This window comes from Papaver somniferum, unplaced genomic scaffold (genome assembly GCF_003573695.1).
Source record: "Papaver somniferum cultivar HN1 unplaced genomic scaffold, ASM357369v1 unplaced-scaffold_21, whole genome shotgun sequence".
Lineage (NCBI taxonomy): Eukaryota > Viridiplantae > Streptophyta > Magnoliopsida > Ranunculales > Papaveraceae > Papaver > Papaver somniferum.
The window spans coordinates 1,701,776-1,729,708 of record NW_020631041.1 but is presented as its reverse complement, the minus strand read 5'-3'; the positions used below and the strand labels follow the sequence as shown (position 1 = coordinate 1,729,708).

Sequence of the window (27,933 nt, the reverse complement as noted above, 5' to 3'; positions counted from 1 at the left end):
AAAACCATTCATGCCTGAATTCGGTCATCACTAACTTCAATCTTCCATCTCCATTCGTACACAGCAAACCCAACGGCATAATCAACTAAATTGAGGATATAAATCCATCACTGCCTTGTCTCACTTGAATCCCATATCACCATTGCCTGTTGATGTTGCTTTAACTTCAGCTCGTCAAGAGATGAACAGAATATCGACCCCATATCTCTGTTTGGATCCATGAATTTGCACCATAAAGAATCGGTGACGCAGCTGCTTCAAACCCATTACTCCGCACTTTCTTCAATAAGAGATGAACAACACAGATTGTGGTTGTACAAATAGACACGTTCTCCACTATCTGTTTAAGCTCCAATGGGATTCTCATGATTCCTTGTACCACCAACTCTATTGTTCTCTGGCCGTGAAATAATTCCATGCTGCTGATATATGGAGATACCATGCTAACTATTTGTTATTTTCGTCCCAAACGCCATTTAGTTTCACATGGCCATTTATTTATTCGGGTGATCCAATTCACTTGTACTTTCTATAAAAGCATCAAAATATTGAGTCCTAGCTAATATAAATATGGGTATAAAATGTAGTATTACGTGCTTATCACCAAGTACATCCCAGGGAAATCAAGGAAAGAAGATAATGGAAGAAGAGCAAAAGCTAGTAGCCATGGGCAGTGCAGATTAAGAAGAGTTTGAAAGAGAATACAGAAAAAGACAGTTCAATAACCATGGAGGAAATAACAAGATTCAAAGGCTAGATAACCAACCAGAGAGTTATGGAGGGCAAAAGTGATATTATAACAAAAGACCATGAAGTAATAAAGTAGTCTGGGAACAGATAAAGATTCCGCAACTAAATACCGCGATAGACAAAATATGGGAAGCGGTAATTTTAATGGAAGACATACCAGAACCATCAAACATAGGTCACGAACCACCACTAGGGAGGAGAAGTAGAGAATTCTCCGCTTATCATCGTTTCCATGGTCACACCACCAGCAACTGTAGGAATGTGCAGAAAATTATACTAAGGATGATTTATCAAGGGAAACTAAACCACTTTCTAGTACAACAACCACAAAATTTACCAGCACCACCAGAAGGGCACGCACTGGGTATGGAGGCAGGAAAAAAGACATATCTGATTGAAGTAGGAGCAAAGGAAAAGAATTTATACTGTAACTCAATAATACACTTATTCAGAAACATAAAAGATTCCCATGACAATGTCTTAAGCCGAGTTTATGCAAGAGATAAGGATGGAAGAGAGATACTCAACTTGGAAAAGATATCACCGTTGAAAGATTGGCAAGAACAACCTATCTCATTTAAGGATAAAGAAGTACCAGGAGGAGGAGAATTGCATGAGAGTCCATTGGTGGTAAAGATGGAAATTAATCCAAAAGCAAAGTCTGAAGAAGAGGAAGACGATGACGCAGACGGATGGGAAATTAACAGGATACTGATAGATCCGGGTAGCTCAGTTGATATACTGTTTTACCACATTTACAAAACAATGGGTGGAAGAGATGAAGAGTTAATTCCATCGACTTACAAGATTTATGGTTTCAACGGATCGAACAATAAGACAAAAGGAGAGGTAACCATGAGAATCCCACTCAAGACCATAACCACAGAAGTGGTATTCTACGTGGTCGATGTAGAATATCCATACAATGCCTTAATAGGCAGGCCATGGCACTAGTACAAATCTTCACATTGGCCACACTTTATCACCGTGTCCATAGGCTTTTGGTCATGGATTTTTTTTCACTCCAAAAATGTGGCATCGGGTGCCATGACAAAAAGGTATCTCTATGGCTACATAAACTTTGAGTGGCTATAAAGTATGATTTACCATGGCCATAACTCTATAACCGTGTCTATATGGTACTCATTATTTTTTTTTTAGTTAAGCATTTTCATTATCACCATGGCCATAGGATCCTTATAGACATACGATTTGATTATATGTGACTAAAGTTTACCTTAAAGTCACGTGAATTTTATTTTATCCGTGGCCTTTGTCATCAATTGGACACGCAAAATTCATTTTTTCATGGCCAATTCATGAGTTGCAGTCACACTAATTTTTCTCAACCATGGCCATTTATATCATTTGGACACACGGAAAATAATTTAACATGGTCAATACATGATTTGTAGTCACGTTTAATCTATAGTACCATGGCCATCCATATTTTTGGACACGTGATAAACATTTTACATGGACAATTAATAAGTTATGGCTACTAAGAATTTGTAGCACCGTGGCTAAATTTTTTCCAAAGACACATCAAGTACTTTCAATGTAGCTATTTTTCACCTTTTGGACACATCAAGTGTTTTCAATGTAGCTATTGTTCACCTTTTGGACACAGAGGATACCACAAACCATGGCGATAACCTTTATAAAATGACACAAAACGTATTAAACGTGGCAAATATTAGCTTTTAGTCACTCAGAAAAAATTGCAATTTTTATCGCTCAATTTATCTTCAGGGACCTATTGGCCCCCTCTTTTTTCATTTGTAGCAAAACTCACCTAAATAACCATCCATAAAAAATTAATCAAGACTACAATTCGAATTGAACCAAAATACTTTTTATTCATAATATGTTAAACGTCTCGATATCTGATAATTGTGCAGTGACCTTAAGATAACAAAATTTCAGAGGGAGACTAAAAAGTTTAAACATCCAAATCCTACAGTCCACGACTATTTCTCTTAATAATTAGGCTGCAGTCTTGAGTCTCTTGCTGGATCTCCGAGACTTCAGTTCCGCGCTCTTCATATCTGAAGGTTTCTTCTTCTTTCTATTCTTAGTGTTTGGGTCAGAATCATGTTCATCGGGGTCTGAAAGTGGTTGGCCATGCAGCAAGCCAGTGGATGTGTAAGTAAGGGAACACACCATGTTAACAGTTATATGCTCAGGATGCAGAAGATAATAAACCATGTATAATAAAACAACTTACAGTAGAAAAAGAGATCACAAACTCTTTAGGCCAAGCTACTACAGATCTTTTAGCATCCTCTACTGTTTTGAGATGAGTAGATGGTATTGGAAAACAATGATTCTTTAATATCGATTTTTCAACCGTCACTCTGACACAATCATCCCGAAGTGCATCTCCATGTACCTTCTGACCTGGCACTGATGGAAGAACCGTACCCCATGCAATGATATTTCTCAGTGAAGCATGAGCCAATTTGCATTTACCAATCTGCAAAACATAAATTTTATATTGATATCAACAGATTCAAATCTCAAAATGCTTAAATACCTGTGAAAAGGACATACCGTTGAAAGTTCAGTTTTGTCTTTCGATTGAGAATTGTCTGGTGAATTAAGGGGCAAATGCTCAGATGCAGGAGACTTTTCTTTGTATTTTCCAGACTACAAAAAGATATGCTATATTAACATAAATGGAACTCAGAAAGGACTATACATTTTAAATACCTGTAAAAGGAACATACCATTTGGAGTTCAGAATTGTCTTTCGATGCCGTAGACTGAGATACGTGTTCAGATTCAGAGTACTTTCTATTTGTATTAGATTCCTGCCTTTCAGTCGGAGAATTGCTTCTAACAGGGGACTCAGGCATAATAGATTTCTCTCTAATAGGAGATTTCTGTATAGTGTAGTTGACATATAAGATACTTTAGATTTATTAGTAAATACATACTTAATCAAAATTACTTAGATGATGTTAAACATACCCGTGCCTTTTTGCTGTTGATTTTCTTTTTCAATATGCCTTGAGATTTTAGCTTAGATATTAAGCTGCTCATCATTTTTTCTTGTGCATTCATTGCTGCCTTCATTTCCTTCATTTCTTCATCCTTCATCTCTCTCTCCATTTGGTTACTCTCTCTCTCCATTTGGTTCGCGCGTCTTTCGTCATCCAGCTGTTTCTTCAGTTTAGTGTGCTCCTTGGATGCTCCATTCTGTGGCAGGTGCCAGTATGTTGTTGGAGTCACTCCCTTGCCTGCACATCTTACACGCCCACCACGTTCTTCCCCAAACACAAAGGTGATAGAATCAGTGCCTGCTTTTTTTTGTCAAAGTTCCATCTTCCAGCTGCTTATCAAAATCCTCCTGCACAAAAAAAGAATTAGGGGATTAAAAGTGTTAGTCAATTAAAGCAAACTTATTTTCACATTTATTCAAGCACAGAACAAATATATAGATAGTTTCATTTGTATTACAAGTTGAGCTGCCTTTTCCCTAACATCATCGTCATCGTATTCTCCATTTTTGTTTTGATGTGCCTTCCTCCACAGTAAAGACCGAGAAGGATTTTCATCAAGAACCTCTTTCTCATTGATCCAGTAATTATCAAATACACAAGTCAAATATTAGATAGATACTCTTCATATAATTATTAGATGTACTCTTTAATTAAGCACATAAGCTAACGGACATGATCATAATACAAATATTACTATTTTTTTTTATAATAAACCGGACTTACTAATTTTCCCAACAACCCTGCATGCCCTGCTCATCCCGTCCTGTGGTTATATTTGTGGTTCTCACGCGCCTTAGCTCCCCTAATGGACAATTCCTGAGCATACAGATTTATAGAATTTCATTCATAAAAAATTTAGACTAATTAATGAAATTAATATCAATATAATACTAAAACGTGTAATATACAACCTTGCAATTATCAAACAACCTCCACTTTACGAACTTGTCCCATTGTTCTTGGTTCAGAATGACATGATATTGTTTAGAAACAGTATTTAGTTTAGCAGGTTTACCCAAATTGGGCACTATAAACTTTACATACAACTTTCTTCTGAAGTTGCGCAAATGTTCACCAAAATATTTCATAATTTGTCTTCTCATAGTCTCCTCAATTTTATAAAACCGCTGCCAAAATATGGATCGGATGTTATTGGCAGGTAACAAATTAATAACTAATATAATATTAAAATTCAATAAAGATAAGCATATACATACCAATAGTTCGTGCCATAACTTATCCCTCAGCACTGAATTCACTTCCTTCCACTTCAAGTGCCTTAGACCAACGTCTCGACGTACCAATACACCCATGTAACTAGCAATTTCAGCTTTATATTTCCCCTTAAATCGACCAAAATTATCAAATTCTATCACGTGATTGTTGCCGTCAAATTTTTTCTTTAGCTTCTTTAATCTTGTTAAACCTCGAATTTTATTCTCCTCAAACCCTACTGTATTGTTTGGAGCTCCATTGTCTTTTTATAGTTCAAAAACCCAAAATAAGAGTAAACATGGTGTAAGAGTGTTCTCATTTTTTTTAAGTCCAAAACAAACAAAAACAGACAAGCTAGTATAACATTACCAGGATGTTCAGGACTTTCAGTAGATTCATCATCAGAACTGGAGCTATCACCATCGGAACTGGAGCTATCAACATCGGAACCGGTGCGACTACCATCGTTATCTTCGTCTTCATCCTCTGACTCTCCTAAATTCTGCAAGGCTAGAACCTCCATGGCTGCAGTCTCATTTTCAGCATACTCATCATCATCATACTCTGGCTCCCAACTCGAATTCTCGTGTGTATGCATATAGGAAACTGCATATACATATATAGGATTCAATCAAATATGGTCTGAATTCTTTTCAATCAAAAGTCAAAAGTTATTAAGCTAGACACAAGCAAAGGATTATATTATTAGTTGCATATGTTTCATTCTTGTATATGCTTGTACAGTATAATCAAACAGATACTCGATCTAAAAATCGAGTATAATGATGAATTGATTATAAAACATGACATTATGTCATAACATTTGAGTTGATGAACATGTCTGGTATTCAATATAACATTCAATTAAAATGGTCTTGATTATGTCAGTACTAACTTGGATGAATACTCCTCAAGAAAGACTCCAGTTCAAACATACACAATTATGCATAAAGATCCTAAGCATAACAGAGGAAAAGCTTAAACATGCATATATGTATCTAGACTAAACACTAGAACTATGGGTAATAGATTCATCCAGAAATTCCCAAGAGAATACCAGTGTTCTTCTTAATAAGACATAAATAGGTTCATAAACCCTGCTTTCAATGAATGAAATATGAAAATAATCTATCAATTTTATTGCTCTTTGTACACACCTTTATTTATGTTCAGAAATCAGATGCATAACTAAAAACTAAAAATTGACCGACTTTTATAAAATCTCAGTATCCAAATTTATTCCCTTCTGTCAGAAACCAATAATTAAAACAAAAATGTAAAGCAACATCTAAAGTACAAATTACTCATAATAATAAAAAAAAAGAAAAAAGGAAAATCACGGAAACTAAAATCAATTAGTGTTAGTCAAAAATTAACCTTTGAATCAAAATTAAGAATTAAGGTTTGAGTCAAAACTTAACCTTTGAATCAATTGGGTCTGAATCGAAAATTAAGGTTTGAATCAATTAGGGTTTGAAAAACTAAGCTTTCTAGAAGAAGGAAAATTTGAGAACACGATCTACCTTTATAAGATTTAGCGATGCAATTCCTCATCATCTTTCGGCCCTTTATAAAGTCTTCCAGATTGAATAATCTCGCCGAAAAGATTTTGCGTTTGATTTTCATCCCGCTCAAAACTATTTAGGGTCAACTGAAAAACAGATCGAGTTTTGTCTACGGTTTCTTTTTTCGGAAAAAATCTCCTAAGAAAATACCATTTGATTTTGATCCTACGGTAGACCTAAAAATATTTCCAAAATTTAGAAACCCGATTTCCCTTTTTTCTCTAACAAATCTCAAACTTTCCCTGATTCTCAGCCAAGAACTTTATCCCCTTCGGCTTAGTTCTCTCTAGATCTCTCCGCTCTGTAACTTTGGTTGAGGAGGAAAGACAAAAGGAAAAGAAATTTGAGGTGTTACAGAGCGTAAGATAAGAGGTTCTTGTCTATTGATTCTAACTGTTGGTTGGGCTAATGAAAATATCATCCACCGTTAGATTTACTAAGGACATCCTATTTGATGCATGTGGAAATAACATAAATAAAACCGTAATGGATTGGGCTGGACTGTTAGCTTAAACCATGTAATGGATTGGGTTGGACTGGTAGCTTAAAAAAGGACCATGGTTTTTTTGGGACCATGGTTTTTTTGGGGGGTCATGGTTCTATTTTGGGTAAAGACATTGGAAGTAATTCTAGGTCACCCCATATCTAGTTATTTATTTAATACCTAATCTACCCTCCTAATTAATTTAGGTTCTGATTAGTAAAAAAAATTAGTTAAAAAAAATTAGTGAGATTAAATTAAAAGATGGGTTTATTATTAGTTGAGTAAATTATTATGAGTAGAATTTTTGTGAGATTAGAGTTAGAGAAGATGAAGGAGAAAAACATGGAAAATAAAAAAAAATTGTTAATCACAACCGGAGGATGAGTATTTGGGTGAACAGGTATGATGCAAACTTAGATAATGTATGTTTAATTGGTAAAAATTCCCCAAAAATGTAAGATTTGGAACTGGATTTTGAACAGTTCGGTTAGTTTATATGAAGACAAGTAACCGAACTCATCTGAAGGTGTAGTTCGGTTTCCTTTTGAGGATGAACAAGTAACCGAACTCATCTGAAGGTGTTGTTCGGTTTCCTTGTGAGATGAACAAGTAACCGAACTAGTTTGAAAATGTAGTTCGGTTACTTGATCCAAACACGCAGGTTACCGAACTCCATATCAATGGAAGTTCTGGCATGCAGCGTTATGTTTGGTTGGTTCGCAACTAACCGAACTTTACGTACAAATTATCCCTACAGTTCGTACATGGAGGTTTTAAAATGTTTGCGATCGAACCGAACTCATAGGTCAGTGTTCGGTTCTTATAGTACTAAAAATAATGGGAATAACAGTAAGGTTTGGTTACATAAAAAAATACTTTCTATGTTTTTAACTCTACAGATCGGTTACATGGAGGTTTTAAAATGTTTGCGATCGAACCGAACTCATTGGTCAGAGTTCGGTTCTTACAGTACTAAAAATAATGGGAATAACAGTAAGGTTCGATTACATAAAAAAAATTATTTCTATGTTTTTAACCCTACAGTTCGGTTACATGGAGGTTTTAAAATGTTTGCGATCGAACCGAACTCATAGGTCAGAGTTCGGTTTTAAGACTAATAAAACCAATGGGAAAAGTGGAAAGGTTCGGTTACATCCTCAAAATTTCTTTCTATTTTTTTTAACCCTACAGTTCGGTTACATGGAAATTTTACAATTTCTTTGCGAAACAACCATACTCTACAGTTCGGTAACTAAGTTCTGAATCACATAGAACCGAACTTTTCTTCGTGTTCTTCAGTTAAGTGAGTTCGGTTAGGAACCTAGGGCAAATAGAAAACACGTTCTAATCGAACTCAACACTGTAACTACCATTTCAAGCCTATTTTGATGATTTCTATTCAATTGAATCGATGAAAAACAAATTAAAATGAATGGGTTTGTCGAGAAATATGGAACGATTCAGAACGAGTTCGAGTAAAACTGAAGAAAATGGAACTTCATCCTTTGGAATTGAGACACGTCAATTTTTAGTCACATATTCACCTGAAATATGGAATGATTCGGAACGAGTTCGAGTAAAACTGATGAAAATGGAACTCCGTCCTTTGGAATTGAGACACGTCAATTTTTAGTCACATAATCAAGACTCGACACTTCACCTGAAATATGGAACGATTCGGAACGAGTTCGAGTAAAACTGAAGAAAATGGAACTCCGTCCTTTGGAATTGAGACACGTCAATTTTTAGTCACATAATCAAGACTCGACACTTCACCTGAAATATGGAACGATTCGGAACGAGTTCGAGTAAAACTGAAGAAAATGGAACTCTGTCCTTTGGAATTGAGACACGTCAATTTTTAGTCACATAATCAAGACTCGACACTTCACCTGAAATATTGATCGAGTTGGAACGAGTTCGAGTAAAACTGAAGAAAATGGAACTCCATCCTTTGGAATTGAGACACGTCAATTTTTAGTCACATAATCAAGACTCGACACTTCACCAGAAATATGGAACGAGTCGGAACGAGTTCGAGTAAAATCGAAGAAACTATAATTTAACTATAATTTAATTTTAATAAAATTTGTGTGGCGAAATAATTTAACTATACTCACAAACTAATATAACAAAAAACTTTTGCATTTTCTTTACTTGTGTCGGTCAACCCTAGTCAAGGAAACTTAAAAATAAAACACATGAGTTGTAGCCAAATATAAAAAAAAAATACAAACACAGAGACGCGTGTTTTCGATGTTAGCAATGTAAAATTATAATTCTCCTCAAACAGTGATTCTTCATCAGCTGTTCATCCCTATCTATCTCAAGTAAAACGAATTCTCATTCGTCTGATGTTCTCCTCAAATGTACAATTTGGTAGACATACTCAGCTAAAATCAAATATACTTCATGAAGGGGTACAGGTTGGGTACAGGACTGTGTTGCATAATGGATAAATCCTGGTAGACCTGTAATGGCAGACCTGTACAGGACTGTGTTGCAGAATGGATAAATCCTGGTAGACCTGTAATTGAGGTAATAGTTTGTGGAAATTAAAAATGTCATGTTTGATGTGTTATATTCCTTTAAGATTTCTTATGTTAGGGTTGAACCGTTACTAGTAGATTGAACCATTACTAATGCAACATAATTATTTTCCTCTTCATTGGAATGGCAGTACCATTGCATAATTATTGTCTGTTGTTTCAGAAAATCCGTACCTGTATAGGTCTTTCCATGTGATTGGACTTTGTTTTGTTGTTTATGTCACTTACGATGCCATTGTTTGTAGTTCACTTACGATGCCATTTTTATCATCATCATATCCAACAGGACTAGGAAAAATAAAACTTCTAATATCTAGGCCACACTGGATTTTTCAAGCTTCTTTTCCCAAGCTAAATTGATCTTTTTGTTTTTCGAAGTCAATAAGTAACTTTTATGCTATAAGTTTTCATTGGGATGTTGTAACTAAGCTACAAGGGTGTAAGCCTATACAACACCTGATTGGTCCTAGTTCAGTTGAATAGTCAGAAACTAGCTTAGATTTTTCAAAAACTATGACATACACACACAGCAATGGCTCCACCTTCGAAAAAAAAGAAAAAACAAAGGCCAAATGCAGAACTAGTCTTCTCTTTCATTTGTTTCCTCAAAAACACCCCATAATAGAAACTGTTTGATTAATGATTATGCATCTGATCATCCTCATCACTACTTTGTGTCCTGATCAGCAACATCATTGAGTGAGGAAGCAGCTAGCTAAAGTTGTTCATTGTCTTTATTTGAAAGTTCTGTCAACTCTTGATTCGGCAAGAACACAGTTGTACCATTTCAAAGCAATAATAATTGGAGGTATGGGTCTATTTACTGATGCTTATGATCTATTTTGTATTACGCCTGTTATGAAATTGATCGGATGAATATACTACGAAGGTCAAGACATCGATGAATCTGTGAGAGGTGTAGTACCACCATCAGTCGTATCCATAACAGTTGCCACCGCTCTTATTAGTACTGTCTTCGAGAAATTGGTATTCGGATACTGTGGTGATAAGTTTGCTAGGAAAAGAGTTTACGGTTTGTCCATATATATTTTTTATGTTTCGAATTGTGATGAATTTATTGGTAATTTCAAGACTTGTATGTCTGAATTCTGAAGTCAGAGGTTACAACTGTTTTGAAACGAAATATACTTGTTAGTTATTGCAAGGCTTGTGTTTCTGAATTGATTTATCAGTTTCTGCTCTCATTGAAGTGCACCTGATGCGATTAATTTATTGGTTATCTTTGCGTTTCAAAATGGATAAATCCTGGATGAGTACTGATAAGAATCATCTTAACTCAATATATTATGATGTGTCTATTCTGTGTTAGAAATTGTATCGAGGCAAGTCTTTCAAAGGTGAACCATGAACTGGAGCTTCTGTTCTGTTCTTCTCTGGTGTTACTTGAGACTTTATGAAAAGTTAGTTCTAAAGGTAGTTATGAATCATTTTGTATTAACAGAAATTGTAATCACTGGTAGACCTGTAATGGCTGCATCTAAAAACTTACATTTATGCTTTGAGTGATTTTTTAAAGCATAATGAAATTCAAGTGCAGCTGATGTAATTGATCTGTTGGTTCTCTTTTTGTTTCAGAATGGATAAATCCATTATTGGTAGTTCAATTAGAGTAATTATTGGAAGGATTGTATTTCAATTGATTTATCAGTTTCTGCTTTCATTGAAGTGCAGCTGATGTAATTGATCCATTGGTTTTCTTTGCGTTTCAGGATGGATAAATCATGGATGAGTACTGATAGAACGAAAAAACGTTACGAAGAAGGAGTCGCAGAGTTTTTGCGGTATGCTGTCAACCATCTCAGGGAGGAGGGTGATACACATGATGAATATCTTATGTTGTGTACATGTACAGATTGTTTAAATCACCGTGCATGCTTAGTTGGTGATGTAGAAGGTCATTTATTCGTAAATGGAATCAATCAAACGTATACTACTTGGAATAAGCATGGGGAAAAGGATGAGACAACTAATAGTAGGCCGGTTAACGTCGACAATGGTATGCACGCTGAATTTGAAATGGGATCTCCCACTGATGCTCCAGACGAAAATTTTGGAATGGGAACTCCCACTGATGATCCAAACACTATAGATATGATGCAGGCTGCAAAAGTGTTCGCATATGGCCCTATAAAGTTTAAAAAGTTACTTGAAGATGCTGAAAAGCCCTTATACGAAGGATGTCCCAACTTCACAAAGTTGTCTGCAATTGTGCAGTTGTTCAAGTTGAAGAGTAAGCACGGTGCGTCGGACATGTTTTTCAATGAACTATTACCGTTGATAAAGGACATGCTTCCCAAAGAAGGTAATTTATTGGCGAGGAGTACATATCATGCCAAGAAAGTATTGAAAGCAATGGTTTCATGGTATACAAAGATACATGCATGTACCAATAATTGCATTCTTCATAGGAATGAGTATAAGGATGAAAAAGTGTGTCCTACTTGTAAAGCACCCAGATGGAAAGTTGACATGGATGGTAAAGTGTACGAGAATGTTCCAGCAAAGGTATTGTGGTACTTCGACATCATCCCAAGATTTCAACGGTTATTTCAATCGAAGCCCACAACAGAGAATTTGATATGGCACGATACCACTAGAAAAAAAGACGGTGTTTTACGTCATCCGGCAGACTCACATATTTGGAGAGAGATAGATAACAATTTCCCGGAAATTAAAGGTGATCCAAGAAATCTGCGATTAGCTGTTTCGGCTGATGGAGTGGATGTAAATAAAGGCACCAAAAATCATAGTGTATGGCCAGTTTTGGTTGTGATTTACAACCTTCCACCTTGGATGTGTATGAAGAGAAAGTTCATCATGTTGTCATTACTTATAGACGGTGCGCCGGGAAAAAATATCGATGTCCTTTTGGAAGCCCTTGTTAAAGATTTTCAATTCTTATTTGAGAACCGAAAGAGAACATGGGATGCATATGCCCAAGAAATGTTTACTCTACGTGAAGTTGTCTTGTGGACGATAAACGATTATCCTACTCTTGGTACACTATGTGGTTGTCGCTATGCTGGATATCATGGTTGTGTGGTGTGTCGTAAAAAAACTCACAGTATTAGGCTTCATGACTCAAAAAAGAATGTTTATGTTGGTTATATAAGATTTTTACCATATGAGCATCCATTCAGAAGGCATAAGAAAGCATTTGGCGGGAAACAAGAGTGGGAGACTGCTCCAAAACCAATGACCGGGAAAGAAATATATGAAGAGGTAAAATATATAAAGAATTCATGGGGAAGGAAGGGGAAGAATACTCAAGTGGAAGACGTGCAGGCTACACCTGGAAAAGGTGGAAAGATGAACCGCATCAGAAAAATATCAAAGGAAGTCGACAGGTCAGTTGAGGAAGAGGAAGGCAGGGAAACCACTTACTGGAGAAGGTACAATATATGGCATCGACTACTTAGATATTGGCGTTATAATGATGTCCAACATTGTATTGACTTCATGCACGTTGAAAATAATGTGGGCCAAAGTCTTGTTGGAACGTTGCTGCACAATGGGAATTCAAAAGATGGATTAAACGCCAGATTGGATTTGGTGCGTTTGGGGTTAAAACCGGAGTTGCAACCTAAGTCAGATGTCAAAGGAACGATACTTCCAGCAGCATGTTATACATTAAACGCGGATGAAAAGGATATATTCTTGGAGACACTATCTGAGTTAAGAGTTCCAGAAGGGTATTGTTCGAATTTTTCCACCCTTGTGAACCGAAAAGAGCGTAAGTTGATCGGACTCAAATCACATGATTATCATATGCTTATGCAACAATTTTTGCTCGTCGCAATTAGGTCAATTATGCCTACGCCTGTGAGATACGCAATTATGAGGTTCTGTTTCTTCTTCAGATCAATATCTGCCAAAGAAATCAACGTGGAAGATCTCGATAAATTGCAAGAAGATCTCTGTGTGACGTTATGCTTACTAGAGAAGTATTTTCTTCCATCCTTCTTCGACATCATGATTCATTTAACTATACATCTTACCAGGGAAGTGAAATCATGTGGTCCGGTTTGCTTTCGATGGATGTATCCTTTCGAAAGGTGTATGAAGGTTACCAAGGGGCATGTGCGGAACAAGAATCAACCTTGTGGATGCATTGCAGAAGAGAATGCTGCAGAAGAGACGATCGAGATGTATTGCGAGTATCATAGAAGCATCAAGACAATTGGTATTCCACTGGATAGGCATAATACATCTCACAATGGTCAAGATTCTGAAAGTGTTATGGAGGGAGAACTGCTATCAGCTGGAGAGAAGTGTATAGTTACCCGTGACCAGTTGAGACAAGCACATTTCTATGTAATGGAGAACACGCCTGAAATTGAGCCTTACATAGAGTAAGTACTAATTTGTTGATTTTTCTTTTTTTTTTGGTACAAAAATATAATAACATTGGATATTGTAAATACCAGCCGACACAAGCTCCATTTGGAAACTAAACATCGTAATCAAAAGCGGGCATGGATGGAGAAAGAGCACTCTAACTCGTTTAGCGATTGGTTAAAAAATGAGGCAATAGGTTGTAGAAAAAATGTTCATGTTTGATGTGTTATATCAGTAAAGGTTCATCCTAATAGTGAATTTCAGGTTGAGAAAGATTTGGAAGTCGATGGAGAAAATATCTCAGAGAACTTAAGATGGATATCACACGGCCCGCACTACGAGTTAGCGAAACACACTGTATATCGCATCAATGGATATCTATTCCGCACAAGATCTCGTGATAGAATTCACCAGAATAGTGGGATTAGCGTCGCGGCAAATGACATGCACATATCTAGAGATGATGGCGTAACATATGGTAAAGCGTCTTATTATGGTGTCTTGCAAGAGATATGGGAGTTAGATTACTGTGAAAGAAAAATTCATTTATTCAAGTGCAATTGGGTTGATACTAAATGTGGGGTCAAAAGTGATATTCTTGGCTACAACATTTTTGAGCTTACTATGTTGGGACACAAAAATGATCCTTTTATTTTAGCCTCGCAAGCTAGGCAAGTATTTTATGTCAAAGACCAGAAAGATAAGAAAAAGTCTATTGTTTTTGTGGTACCTCCCAAAAATTACAGAGATGCATATAATGATGGCAACGATGAGGAATTCAGAACAGTAATTTTTTCTCGGAATGATAATATCTTGTCGGCTGTAGATCCACAAGACTTGGGTAAAGAATCCCGAAATGATTACTTCCGAACTGACTGCCGGGGGTTACTTATACGCAATCCATAGTGACACCCTCTGGCAGGTACTGCAGTTGTATAAATCTGCATCTGGAATAATGAAATGATGTATTATGAGATTTTTTATAAATTTAATTTTATATGTGTCGGAGTGGTTCATTGTGCTGTAATAAGCTTGTCTTCTTCTTCTTCTTCTTCTTCAATTTTTCATAAAATTTAAGCTTGCTAATTACGTATTTTAGTGAATGCAGAGGTCATGCACACATCAACAATAGGTTATAGTAATTGAGGTTCTCCCCAACCAAGTGGTAAACATTTTGTTGTGGCTGTCAAGTTTCCAAATGAACTGAAGGCTATGGTCACATAAACAAAATCATTGTGGCCATATAATAATCCTCCCAGAAAAAGAAGTGGTGTAGCAATATGTTAATCTTTTGTCATGTTGTTTTTAAAATGTGTCCGTTTCTAACATGTAAATGTTTAAAAAACCATGTACTATGGACACATAAACAAAAAGTGGATAAATAAATATCTTTTCGTCACGGGTTGATAATTGTGACTGTTGCCATCCTACACATTTGACACACATATAATTCCTAAATGTGGCCATATTCTCATCTGCGGCTACATGTGATGGGATTAGACTGAAAACTATGGCCAAACAATTCCATATGGCTACAGTTGATGGGTTTATGATTAAACCCATGACCAAATGGTGCACTATGGTTACAAGGTAACACAAAACGTGTCTACAGTTATGTTGATGACCAGTAGCCACGAAAATAACCCAATACGTGGCTAGGCTGTATACCAAAAAACGTGGCCTATGTGAAGGTTTGTACTAGTGTGGCTACATAGCATTTTTGGAGTAGCTTCGACTTTTCATCAATGCATCAAGTTTCCTCTACCTCAAGGCGTTGGAATAATAAGAGGAGACCCAACAGAGGCGAGAACTTGTAATGAGATCGATGTTGATAAAATTGTGGAACGCGCACATAAGCGAAGAGACTGGAAGAAGGAAATACAAGAAAGCAAGCAAAGTGAAAGATTAATGGTTGATGTTGTGACCAAGGGTGGAGAGATAAACAAGACTACTGCTGAAGCGACAGTTTTCACACATGAATGTAACGAGCAAATCAGAAAGAAAAAATTCCAAGTTGGAGAAATGGTGTTGAGACAGAAGTCGCCTTATCAGAAAAATAAGGAAGAAAGTTCGGAGAACACGTGGGATGAACCATACTTGATTAAGAAAGTTGTTGGAGATGGAATATATGAGTTGATGGACAATAGTGGAGGAGAACAAGTTAGCCAATTTTGGAAAAAGCATATTTGAAAAGTATACGCGAACTTAATGAAGCACAGAAGATGAAAGAAGCAAATTAGTCATCTCAAATTTAGGTCTTTTTAAGAGGTAGTCACTACACCAAATTTGGGTTTTAGTAACTAAGATTCGCAACAGCTGATAAGCTTTTGTGAATTTTCAGTGCAAAACATTCACAACAGTTTGAAACAGTTACAGAACTCGCAACTGTTTTGATCATGTGACAATTCGCAACTAAATCAGGTTATACGCGAGCGACTCTTGAGAGTGGCTGCACACACATTTAAGCTGAGTCGATTTCAGCCCATTCAGATGTGAAACTGACTCGGCTTAGCCTATTATTATCATCGAACTCTATTCTATCCCATTCTCTTCTCTCGTTCTCTCTCGTTCTCAGTCTCTCGATTCTCTTCCACCATGTCCGAAATTCGAAGATTTCTGAGATCTCAAATCCCAAATCATACCAAACTATTTATTTTTCGCCTTAGGGTTTTGAGGTTTGCATATAAAAGTTGTTTTAGGGTTCAGTCTCTTCTCTAGTCTCCAAAAATTCTCAAGAGCAGCAGCACAAAGAAGAAGAAATGACCTAAATTTCTCATTTCCTTGTAAGTATAATAATGTTTCTCGCTTGATTTCATCCATATGTTTGATTATCGATTCTGTGTTTGATTGAATCTGATCTCGTGTGAAATCCCTAAATTTCTAGGGTTTTTGATTTGAGAGATCGTGAACAGGAACAATACTTTCCTCGTCAAAGAGTTTGGAAATGGAAATCAGATGGTTCAGTTCAGTAAAGAACCTAACAATCTCTACAACGTTAACTCCTTCAAACACTCTGGTAAGATAAATCAATACAACTGATCTTCTACTTTTGAGTTATGATTTGCGTTTTTTTTTTTTGTTAGGTTAGATTTTTTTAGGGATTTTGGTTTATTTTTGATTTTGTTAGTTTAGATTTTTTCAGCGATTTTGTTAATGATTTGTTGTTACTGGTGATTTGGGGTCTTGTAGGTTAGCAAATGCAAAGACTGTTTCAGTCAAGCTGTAAAAGATTGAAGGTGTTGTTCTTGCTACTACTAATCCTAACAAACAAAAGAACCCTTCAAGTTTGGTGGGCAAAACTGTCATGAAGAAGAAAATCAGTAGAACGGCTAAGGTTGTTGTCAAACTACCTCATCTATGTTGTTCGCATATCATTGGTTTCTGATTTTCTCAAGGTTGGGTTTACAGGCCGCAGAGATTGAGAGGCGTGCCGAGAATCATAATTGGAAACTACTACTGCTTGGTAAATATAATATACATTTATGTTTATTTATGGATTTTGCTCACAGTGCATTAGTTCGATAGAAGCATATAACTGGTTCCATATCTGTTTAGTATGCATTTGAATTGCTTTTGTTGATATGGCCATCTCTCTCATATTGCGGTTTTCAATCATTTCCCTGCTTTTGAATTTGTTGTTAATCTATTTAATAACTTTGTGGTCTTGATTTTAAGGGGATGGAGAGTCACGGAAGTCTACAACCTTTAAGCAGGTAGAAAACCAAAAGTTTTCTTATAATTGAAAATCAAACAACATATTTTGCATTCAGTCTTGTGATATAGGAAGGTATGAAGTGGACTACAGGGGAATGGGGGTGTAATTGCATTTCCGGTAGGTTTTGATGTTGTAATTTTGTTTCACTTGTTTATCTCTCTAACATAGACTGGGTTCTTCCGAGGTTAAATGACTCTGATGCCTTCAGTTTTTTATTTTATTAGCAGCGCCAAGATTCCATGTATAGGATGGTGGAGGGAAAGGTTGTTCCCATCTTGGTAATTGAAGGATGGAACTTAACTAATACTTTCCATTTACAAGAGATTGCTGAGCTCCGGGGAATCCCTTCTTACTGGATGGATAGCGAGTAGAGAATAGGACCAGGAAATACAATTAGCTTTAAGTTGTTTGTAACTTGTTTTCTCATCAGTCTTGGTTACTTCTCTCTGCTTTAAAGGGCGTCCTTTACACTTTTTGATTTCATTCTGGATTTTACAATGTACCTGTTGTTGTACTTCTCAGATTTCTTCGAGAGCATCGATCTGTGACAGCCTTCCTCCTTTTATTATCTCTCCCGGTACTGGCAGGTGCAATTACGATGTTATTAACCGATAGAAACTTTAATACAACCTTTTCTGATCTTGCTGGAGGTCAAAAACGATCTGGCGTGGGAACTGGAATATATTGTCTGTCTCGAGAAGACAATCAGAGATGGATTTGTGTATTACTAGATAAACCCGAATAGGAAGATAGTAGTATTGATATTAATACATAATGTGAAAAATTTAAAGCTTTCTACTTTGCTGTCAAGTTGTTTAATCCTGAGTTCACTCATTTCAGCCTGTTGAGCCCACTGTTGAAGACGAATAGGATGACGAGGACAACGATGATGTTGAAGGTAATTGAACACCATCGAAATGTGATTTTTTTTTTGTGACATCACTAATATTTGTTTTATCCTGTGAATCTAATATTTGTGGATGTTGCCCTTTATGATTTTAATCATTTCCTAAAATGTCATTGTAACTTGATCCATTGGCAGTATCACATTACATGAATTTTTTAACAAAACTATTTCAGTAAATAAATACATGATTATCCCAAAATACAGTATTTGGTCATAACTATATGGTTCCTTTATGAACCACATATTAGTTTCTACTGCACATGTGTTTGTTGTTGGATCACTTGAACTTCCTACATTGTTGAGCACAATGATGTTGTAGTTGCAATACAACACATGTTTATGAGCTGAGACTGGTACATGGAGCATCATGGTGTTTAGGTTTTGATATGTGTAACTTTTCCTGTTTAGACCAGTCAATATGACATTGCTTGGGATGCTGTAATTAGTTGCCTTTAGCAAGTCCGGTAGCTAACTAACCCAATTTTTGTTGCAGGGAAGTTGCTTATATGCTTGCAGATGACTGCAGTAGACGTGTGATGATTGAGATAGGTGGTGACAGTGATATACCTTATCCTACCTGTATCTTCAGTGGTCTTTTCCTCTCTTACTCTGGAATTTTTTATTTTATGTTGCAGGAGTTTTGAACTGTCTTTCCAAGTTCTATCCCTGGGATTCAAAGAGGGTACTAATTGCAGTGAGGTTGATATCATCAAGGCTTGAATATTGACTATTTTATTTTTGGTATTCTTTTACTTCTGATATGCTTGTTACCTTGCGGGCTTTGGTCTTATTCTTCAGCTGGATATTTTAGTTTTTTTTCCTGTATGTAACTTTAAAATTTGGCTTAAGTCACAGTTTGCACAACTTGATATATTTTCTACCAAGTTCATTTGTACTGTATAATTTTCTTTTGCTATAAATTTTAACATGCCTCAATTTGTGCAGCTTTCGAGAGTTGGGTATTCTAAGGCTTCTTATCTCACGTGCAATGGGATTCGAGACTATACCTGGATTTACCTTGCTGCTGGTGAGCTATTTGATAGGGATAGACTTGTAAAGTGAGATTCAATCTAATTTATGGGACTTGATTATTTATTTTCATTCGACTTGATTATTGATTGTCAGTTGCATCCGATGCTGCTTGTAATAATCTAAATGTGGCGTTGTGGAAGGCTCGGTAATGGGTGGCATGAAGGTGAGCTTAAAAGCTTTTGTACATTTGAAATCATTGGTTTGAAATGGTTAATAATATGGAACTGATTGTTTGTAATGTAGAGCCAACGACAAGATTGACTAGAGATCCTTGGGATTGGAAATGTTATTTGTACCTAGTTCTGCAATAATGCCTTGGGCAATGCATCATAATTATTTTGTGTATCAATTGTTTTTTTAGTTGTCTACTGTTACCATGTTGGTTTCTTCAAGGTTGTGTATTTTTGGTTAACTCAATACACAAACCAAGTTCATTCCCCAAGTTGTGTACCCTTTCCCTCTTCAGTTTTTGTGCTAAGTGTCATATTCTCTTGCATTGCTGCACTTGCAAAACATAGAAATATCTTATCGACAAGTAGTCCTTTTCATTTCTAGTTTTATTTTTTGTCCAACAGTTTTTGTAAAGTATTAGCTAAATTTGGTTCTAGAACAGAGGTACCTTCATACTGTTGGATTAATTTGATTTTTAAATGAATGGGGGTAACTTGTTTTTGTTTCAGGGAGCTAAAATTTTGACCTGGTTTTGACCGGTCAAAACCAATATTTTTTGACCGGTCAAAACCAATATTTTTTTGGCCATACAAAAAATTCGCAACTGGTAGAAACAGTTGCGTCCACCTAATTCCGCAACAGTTATCAACAGTTGCGACTTCAGGACGTTGCAATATGTTTGAAACTGTTGCGACTAAATTTGCAACGTAGCCGTCACCGTTGCGAAAAATGAAATATCGACTTTTGTAACAGAGAAGAACTGTTGCGACCCCATTTTGGTGTAGTGTAGTTGTTATTTAGGTGAATAAATGAAGAGAGAAGACATCAAAAGGGTTGTACTAATCAAGCGTATGAATGAAAATGAAAAAACTCTTCTTCTTTATGCACATCAATTATTCAATATAAGAAAAAGGCAAAACATAAGACCTTATAAAAAGACATTTAACTACAGAAGAGATGCATCCAATCGTGGCGCGCTCCCTAGTTCACATGACAGCAAGAGGCAATAATAAGACCTAACACGCGTCATGGTTGGGGAAAACTAATTAGCATGACTCAGGTGAAAGCTACACCGACCCTGGAACCTGAGTCATGGAGATTTGGGGTGAAATGAAAGTCCATCCAAGAGAGGCGCCTTAGTCGAAAGATTAAGGTGACAAGGTCTCTCCTAAGGAGTGCAGAAACTCGATCATGGCGCCGGGGTAAACGGTTGAGTCAAGAGTGCCTGGGACGTCTCGAGCGTACCTGGCCGCTCTTGGAAAGTCCTGACTATGATGCACTCGGTCCTCAAGAAACCTCACTTAGGGTGCGGTCATGTAACCACAATCCATATCGGCAGAGGGATAAAAGAGTGCGAAAACAATTGATTGTTGCATCACTGGATGGGAAGAGCCCACCCTAACTTGGTAGGGGTAAGCTTCCTTGAAGAGGCAGTCAAGGGGAATATAAGGACGGCACCCTCCATTAGGGAGCTAAATTGTGTCAAAGACGGTAATATCATGAGACTTTTACTCAGGGGAGTAATAATACTTGTTGTATCAACGCATTAAAACATCTTGCAGAGGCAATAATACAAGAAACGATAAGGCGAAATCAATGGGTCAGTGCATGAAAATGTAAAGACCGCCTGCGATTTCGTCGCATAATAAATAAAAAAACTTAGGCAAAATAAGACCTCTAATTAGGGAGGCTCAATAAGACCTCATGAGAAACATAGATAAAATCATATGACTGACATTATTTTGAAGGAAGGGGATCTTCAAACAACAGATCTTGCACCATTTAGGAAAACAATATCCTTCAAGAAAATATTGATAGAGGAAAAATTAAAAACAAGCGTAGAAAAACGAACAAAGGCGAAAAATACCAGTACAAGAAATGGATGCATAAGAAACCAAAGATACAACCCTGAGGTAAAATAAAGGAGAGGTAATTCAGGTTTGATGCTAAATGATCTTGCTGCATATTTTGAACACATATATGATAGATTCACGCAAAGAATTATAACATACGCACAGAACAATCACCGCATGGAGACTAAGAGAGGCAAGAATGGGAATGCAAAACATGAATGTTACCCGCCACTATATGATAGATTCACGCACATGTTATGTATTAAGCAATTTGTATTCACGCGCATGTTATGTATTAGCAATATATTATTACCACTGGATTAACTTCAACTGTTAGAAAGAACAGTACTTCGCTTTTTATTTTTTGATTAAGTGCAGGACTGACACAAGGGGAATTTACATTAAAGAAAAAAGATTAAAGAGGTTAGGAATTCGCATTGAAGAAAAAGTCCAAAAGACTGGGAAACATCCAGTATACAAAGGATTGACAAAGAATTTACAAGCGTCACAAAGAAGAAAAAGAAAAAAGATCTTCAGAAAGAACGACTATTTCCCACCCATACCATCTTCATTACCGTGCTCAGCTTCAGAACCACTATTCTCCTCACCAGTCTCTTCATATTCCTCATATTCTCCTTCACTATCAGAGATATCAGAGCATTCTTCATTAGGAGAAACTCCAGGGAAGATATAAATTGATAGAGGAATGCTATTATCAGTGCAGACTTTCTTAATAGCCGCGTCATGAACGCGAACAACATCCTTACTCAAATTGGAAACAATGACAGATAACTTTTTCTTGAGCCTGCGGCATTTAGAATCACGAGCGGAAAGTTTCTCCTTTAGGTTCTGAATTTTCTGAAGATAGTCCTTCTCATCATCTGGGAAAGAAGGTAAGAAGGTTAAAGCCGCATAAGAATACTTATCAGGGAATAACAAAGGAATAAGAATTATAAACAACCTTCTTTTTTAGAAATGATAGCCTTAACCAATTCAGCATGATCAGTCTCTAGGCTAACATTCGTAGCTAAATTATTCCTAGCATTATCAATAACCCTAGTATCCCAATCAAACTCAACATCACTATTTATAAGCATCCGAGAGAGAATTTTATTCTCTCGATTGATCAAAACGTTCTTTTCATGAACGACCTGATCTCTTTCTATCTGAATTTAGAGTTGATCCTCATGAAACTTCTTTAAAACCTCAGCACCCTTAAGGATTTCCTTATCCTTCTCCGTTATAAGCGCGTTCGTTTTCGCTTCCAAAACTTGAGTTGTCTCTTTATCCCTATGAAGTCGACGCTGGAAGACATTATTTACATGGATCTATGCTCAAATTTAAGGGCCTCATATTTTGACCTTCGTTCCTCCAGACTAAGATTCTCTAGTTCATCATTGGGGAAATTATTCAAAGAAGAATTAAGATTCTCAAGAAGAATCTCGTCATCATTAGGGAGATTAGATGTTTCGACGGCTAAATTGTAAAGCTCTGCAAACACAAAGAATTAAAAAGAGGCGAAAATGACGCAGCATATGAAAAGGGGGGAAGAACAAAAGGAATACATACCAATCAATTGAATATTTCTCTCACGAAGCCTAACAACACTATCAGCATTAGAGGAACCCTCAGCCCTGAGTTTAATATTCTCAGCCTCAAGAGAGCGAAGTCGTCTCTGAAGATCCGGAGTAACCGCATGAGACATACGGTCACTCTGCGTCAACATGAAATGAAAAGTTAGAATGTAAAATAAAAAATTATAATTAAAGAAGGTGCGAAGAAATAGAGATTACCAAAGAGCCAAGTACGAACTGAAAACTTGGACTCAATGCTGAGGCAACTCCTCGAAGGGAATCATGATTTAAAGTGGGAGCGTCACATATCTTTGCAACCGTCTCACATGTTCGAGTTAACGCATCATCACCAATAGTAGACATAGAGTCAGAAAAAATGCTAGATAATTGCCTCACAGAGGATGTAAAAGAGGAGTCGCCAGGAGAGGGCATTTCATCATCTCCAGATTGGGAACTTGAAGGAGAAGGAGAAGGTGCTGTCTGCTTCTTAGGAGGATTCTTGGAAGAGGATTTAGAGGCGGTCTTCTAGGTGATGATTTTTCCCTTACCCTTGGCGCCTTCAGCTTCCACCTACGCGAATAATGAGAAATAAGAAACAGAGGCAACAATATTGTTAAAATTAAACAAAGGGTATTTCTTCCTTCATTATCACGCGAATGTGACACACGAGACATGTTTTTATTAGTCTTCTTTCTCTGCTTTTCAATCTGAAATAAAAGAAAATAATAAAAGAAATGAAGAACCATAAAAAGAAAATGGATAGATAGACAAAGATAAAAGCATCATACCACATTATGCTCATCAGGCCATCTAAACACCCAAGGTTTATAAGTGGTAAGATTCGCGGGAAGCGGAAGAGGTGAACCATCAGCGCCCAAACCAGTAATATAAGGTCCCCCCACAACGAAGGGATACTCCATCCAGCGAGTATCCTTTGATTTACGAGCGGTTTTATTAGAGGAGTCATGAAAATCAACATCTCGCTTAATCCTCCGATCATCTGTGAAACAATCCTTTCTATGAAAGCGAACACTCCAGCGGGATGAATCGTTCTTCATGATAACCACTCCATAATGGCGTAAGAAATTCTAAACATTATACTCCGCGGGAACAATCTTCTTATGGGAGTATTATGGTTTCCTTACTTCCACTGGATAAGCAGATCCCAATCCCGCCGCACGACGAGCGTACTCCATCACTGTCCTGATACAATCACTGATAGACACATTTTTGTGTCTAATTTGTCCTCAATGTCTGTATTGTTGGAACTCTATTTTTGTACTAATATTGTGTTTTTATGTTTGTTTAGGTGTTTTTGGAGAAAATACCCTTGTATGGAAAGAGTTGCTCAAAAAGTGATGATTTACACCCCGGAGAAAAGTACTAAAGGCACCCCATAAATGTCCTGGAGGCGCCCCAGAAATGTACCGGAAACGTCCCAGAAATGTCCCGGAGGAAACCAGAAAAATTACTATTTCAACCCAAGAATTACTATTTCAGCCCAAATTACTAAGGGGACACCACTGTTTGCTAAGGGGACACCTTTTCACAATTTGAATTTTAAAATGGCGGGAAAAATCAATCACGCCTGCATGAAATTTCTACTCGATTCTTGGACGTGTTTTTGGAAGATTCGATCGCTGGAAATTATTGGGCTAAGCCTGTTAAGGCTAAACAGGCCGAATGCAAGTGATTTTAGCGATCAAGTTGGGCTGAAATGACCGGGAGAGAAGATCAAAGTCCAAACAGGGGAGCTGTTTTCACGGGAGAATATTTTGGAAAATATTGGATTCTGTTGGAGGATATACGTGCGTTATCTCATGGGATTCGAATATATCTAAGCTAGGAAAGATTGAGAGAGCGTCAGAAGCCAAGAGAATATTTGGTAAACACGATTTCGATTAAACAGGAAAAAAATCAAAAATATTATTCTCGAGTCTGCAAAGAATTGAAGAGAAGATTATATGGAGTTATGATGGAAGATATCGATGCTGTTGGGTATAAATAGCTCACTGAGGTCAAGGAGAAAAGCTGTCGAGAGTCTGGGGAGCTAGGTCGAGAGTTGGGAGGAGAGGAGAGAAGGCTGCAGAGGGAGAATCACCATTTTTCTCTGCTGCTGCTGCTGCCATTGATGAAGAGGAAGAACATGAAGAACGGAGTAGCAGAAGCAGTCGTTTATCAACAGTGAAACGACTCGCAACCGTGGGTCGCAGCACAGTCTAAACAGTAGCAGCACTTTGTCATTTATCGTTCATTCTGAGACGTTTTTTGTGCGTCGCAGATTACAGTTTACACCATTTTCTCTTCTTCTCATCATTTGTAAATCATTTTTGAGCCATAATAAATTATGTTGAGAGCATTTATACTATGATGAGCTAATTCCCTCGTAACCAAGGCAATGGAGGAAGCTATTCACGCAACATAAATGGGTAACTATTTCATTTAATTATATAATTCACCTAATCGCTACTTTTGCGGAGTTTTAAATTGTTTGAATGATTGTCTTAATTATTTGTTATTCAGTTTGATAGGTTATGCTTGGTTTAATCTCTTGATAATCTATGCTTAAGGTTTACAAATAATGTTTGAGAATTTGTATGATTGATAGTGAATTAAAGATAAAAGAGGACTTAAGAATTGAATAGAGTTTTGAAATATTTATCATAATTTTGCGTAGTAGTGGAATCTAGTGTCTTGGTTACCTCTCGCCCAAATTGTTAATATTTTGTATAATTATTTATTAAGTCTAAAAAAATTATCCTTCACAAGTCCGAGAGTTTGAACCTCATTACTACAACCACGAAAAAAAAACTTTAATCATTTTGGCGCCGCCGACGCGGATTTGTGCTTAGGTAGAATTTTTTTTTTAGGTTTATTATTTTTTTTTAGAATTGTTTGTTCCTTTTTACGTTTCTTTTTGTCTTTATTTTGCAGTTTCTAAGTGAAAACTAAGGACTTGGAGAGGAAAAAGCTTAAAGCGAAAAGCGAAAAGAGAAGAAAAAAAAGGACAATTTTAGGATTTAATTTTTAATTTTTAATTTTTTTTTAGAGTGTGTGAGGAAAACTGTAATTTTTTTTATTTTTTTATTTATTTTGGACTTTAAACAATTGGACTTTATTTTTTTTAAAACCCTACTGAAGGGTTATAAATTATAAAAATATATATTATATAAACTGTGTGCAGGGAAGGACGACGATTACTATATCGTCTCGGCCCCTCGGGTTCGCACACGACATAGGAGTCGTGGCCCGAGTCGACGACAACGGTTCATCGCCCGTCTGGTACGGGAGGTAAGTCCAATCGAAACACCCGCGAATCTCCTGCAAGCGGGTTACTGTCTGCCTTAAGGTGATAATTGTTTGAGGACGAACCGGACTGTATTTATTAACCTAGTAAAGGGCAAGGCCTGGCCTAAACAAGATAAGGGTTCGGATTTCATCACCGTTCCCTTCTTGCCCGCCTTAGGAAAACGAAACCTAACGCGAACCCAAGCTTTAAAATATGGAATATAACGAGACCGATAGGGTAACGAGCTTAATAGGAAACTCGTTCGAAAAATATTGGTTGCTCTTTAAGCACACTCCAAAGTTCATGATGGTTTCTGTGAGTTGAATGCGTGACTGCGCCGCCTTGTGATAGCGGTGAGGCCTTGGGTATCAAAGCTCCACTGAGCTTCCCTCGCCTCAATTCAACTTACTTTGACTCGGATTGATTCCAGAGGGGTTTGCTCAAATTGCAACGAATTCCCTTTCGAAAGATAGAAGCTGGTCTAGAAACAATCTAAGTGGAGACATCATGCTTTTTGTTTGCTATAAATCTTTAGGTTTGATTTGGTGGAGTCGAGTCGGCCTTGTTTGTGATTGTATAGAATCCCTCTGTAGTTTATATTTCGTCGGTGATGAATCCTTTTGAGGAGACGGCACCTGCGATGACGTTGCGAGAATATATGTCTAGAAATTCTCGTTATCAAGAGACGTCTTCGGAAATGACTCTTGGTGAATATATGCGTGGGCAGCGATATATGTATACTCCAACTTTTATTGAGGAATCACCTCTAACGATCTATGAGAAATATTATAAACATAGACCATGTAGTTGGGAACAAAGCTTGAGAATTCGTGAATATCAAAAATTATATTGTGATGATGATGAGGAGGAGGATGGTGATGATGATTATAATGATATTTCTAGTTCAAATCCAAATAATTTTAATAATTATTTACCTATTCAAAAGGACGAGGATTTGACTAGAAATACCCTCGTTTTAGACGATGATTACGAAACCGATGATGGTTTAGAGGAACCAGTTTATCTTGAGAGTATTGTTTTAGAGTCTAGAGACTTAGAAACCATAGTCTTGGAAGAAGAAGATAGACCCGTAGAGATGAGTAAAGATGCACTACCTGATAATAAAGAATCAATTGACCATTTTCAAGAATCTAATGATCCAGAAATTAGGGAGATTGTAACTAGTCTATCTAGAGACACTGAAAACTCTAAGTATGGGGGTGATTATCACCTTCCTAGTGCCTTACCTTTAACTCTCAGAAAGTCCCTTCACTTAGGACTTGATATCTCTGCCTCGACAATTTTACAAGATTACCTTCATACTCGTTTTCCCGAACCTAATGTTGTCCAGAAAGAAGCTCAGTTGTTAGAAACCCATCCTATGGTTGATGTGGTTGACCCATGCTATGATACCAAGATTGACTTTGTTTTCCCACCAAAAACTTTTCAACCAATTGTGGGAACT

At 36.9% G+C, this 27,933-nt stretch overlaps 2 protein-coding genes and 1 long non-coding RNA gene across 13 annotated transcripts; all 3 read left to right on the top strand.

Annotated features, from left to right (window-relative positions):
- The first annotated feature begins 894 nt into the window (after positions 1–894).
- LOC113340138 lies at positions 895–1,704 on the top strand. Its single transcript, XM_026585344.1, has one exon. It carries the CDS (start codon positions 895–897, stop codon positions 1,702–1,704), a length of 810 nt encoding a protein of 269 aa, XP_026441129.1.
- Positions 1,705–10,933: 9,229 nt separating this feature from the next.
- LOC113340137 lies at positions 10,934–14,833 on the top strand. Its single transcript, XM_026585343.1, has 5 exons — positions 10,934–11,045; positions 11,165–11,198; positions 11,299–13,533; positions 13,645–13,941; positions 14,182–14,833. Exons 1-5 carry the CDS (start codon positions 10,934–10,936, stop codon positions 14,831–14,833), a joined length of 3,330 nt encoding a protein of 1,109 aa, XP_026441128.1.
- A 1,660-nt stretch (positions 14,834–16,493) lies between these two features.
- On the top strand, positions 16,494–20,190 carry LOC113339972. Of its 11 annotated transcripts, XR_003355215.1 has the most exons (12): positions 16,494–16,710; positions 16,812–16,943; positions 17,117–17,261; positions 17,336–17,390; positions 17,603–17,759; positions 17,867–18,229; positions 18,483–18,540; positions 19,043–19,098; positions 19,185–19,290; positions 19,495–19,576; positions 19,675–19,744; positions 19,825–20,190. It is a non-coding gene; the product is annotated as an uncharacterized LOC113339972 (long non-coding RNA). The 11 variants fall into 11 exon arrangements; XR_003355214.1 differs by having other exon boundaries at positions 17,867–17,920; positions 18,165–18,540; positions 19,043–19,290; XR_003355213.1 differs by having other exon boundaries at positions 17,867–18,219; positions 19,043–19,290.
- Positions 20,191–27,933: the final 7,743 nt, after the last annotated feature.

Excerpts from the sequence above, each read along its gene's own strand:
- LOC113340138 (XM_026585344.1), top strand. The coding sequence starts at position 895 with ATGGAAGACATACCAGAACCATCAAACATAGGTCACGAACCACCACTA.
- LOC113340137 (XM_026585343.1), top strand. The coding sequence starts at position 10,934 with ATGAACTGGAGCTTCTGTTCTGTTCTTCTCTGGTGTTACTTGAGACTT. Across the intron at positions 11,046-11,164 it reads AACAGAAATTGTAATCACTG|AATGGATAAATCCATTATTG; the intron begins GTAGACCTGTAA and ends TTTTTGTTTCAG. Across the intron at positions 13,942-14,181 it reads GAAATTGAGCCTTACATAGA|TGAATTTCAGGTTGAGAAAG; the intron begins GTAAGTACTAAT and ends TCATCCTAATAG.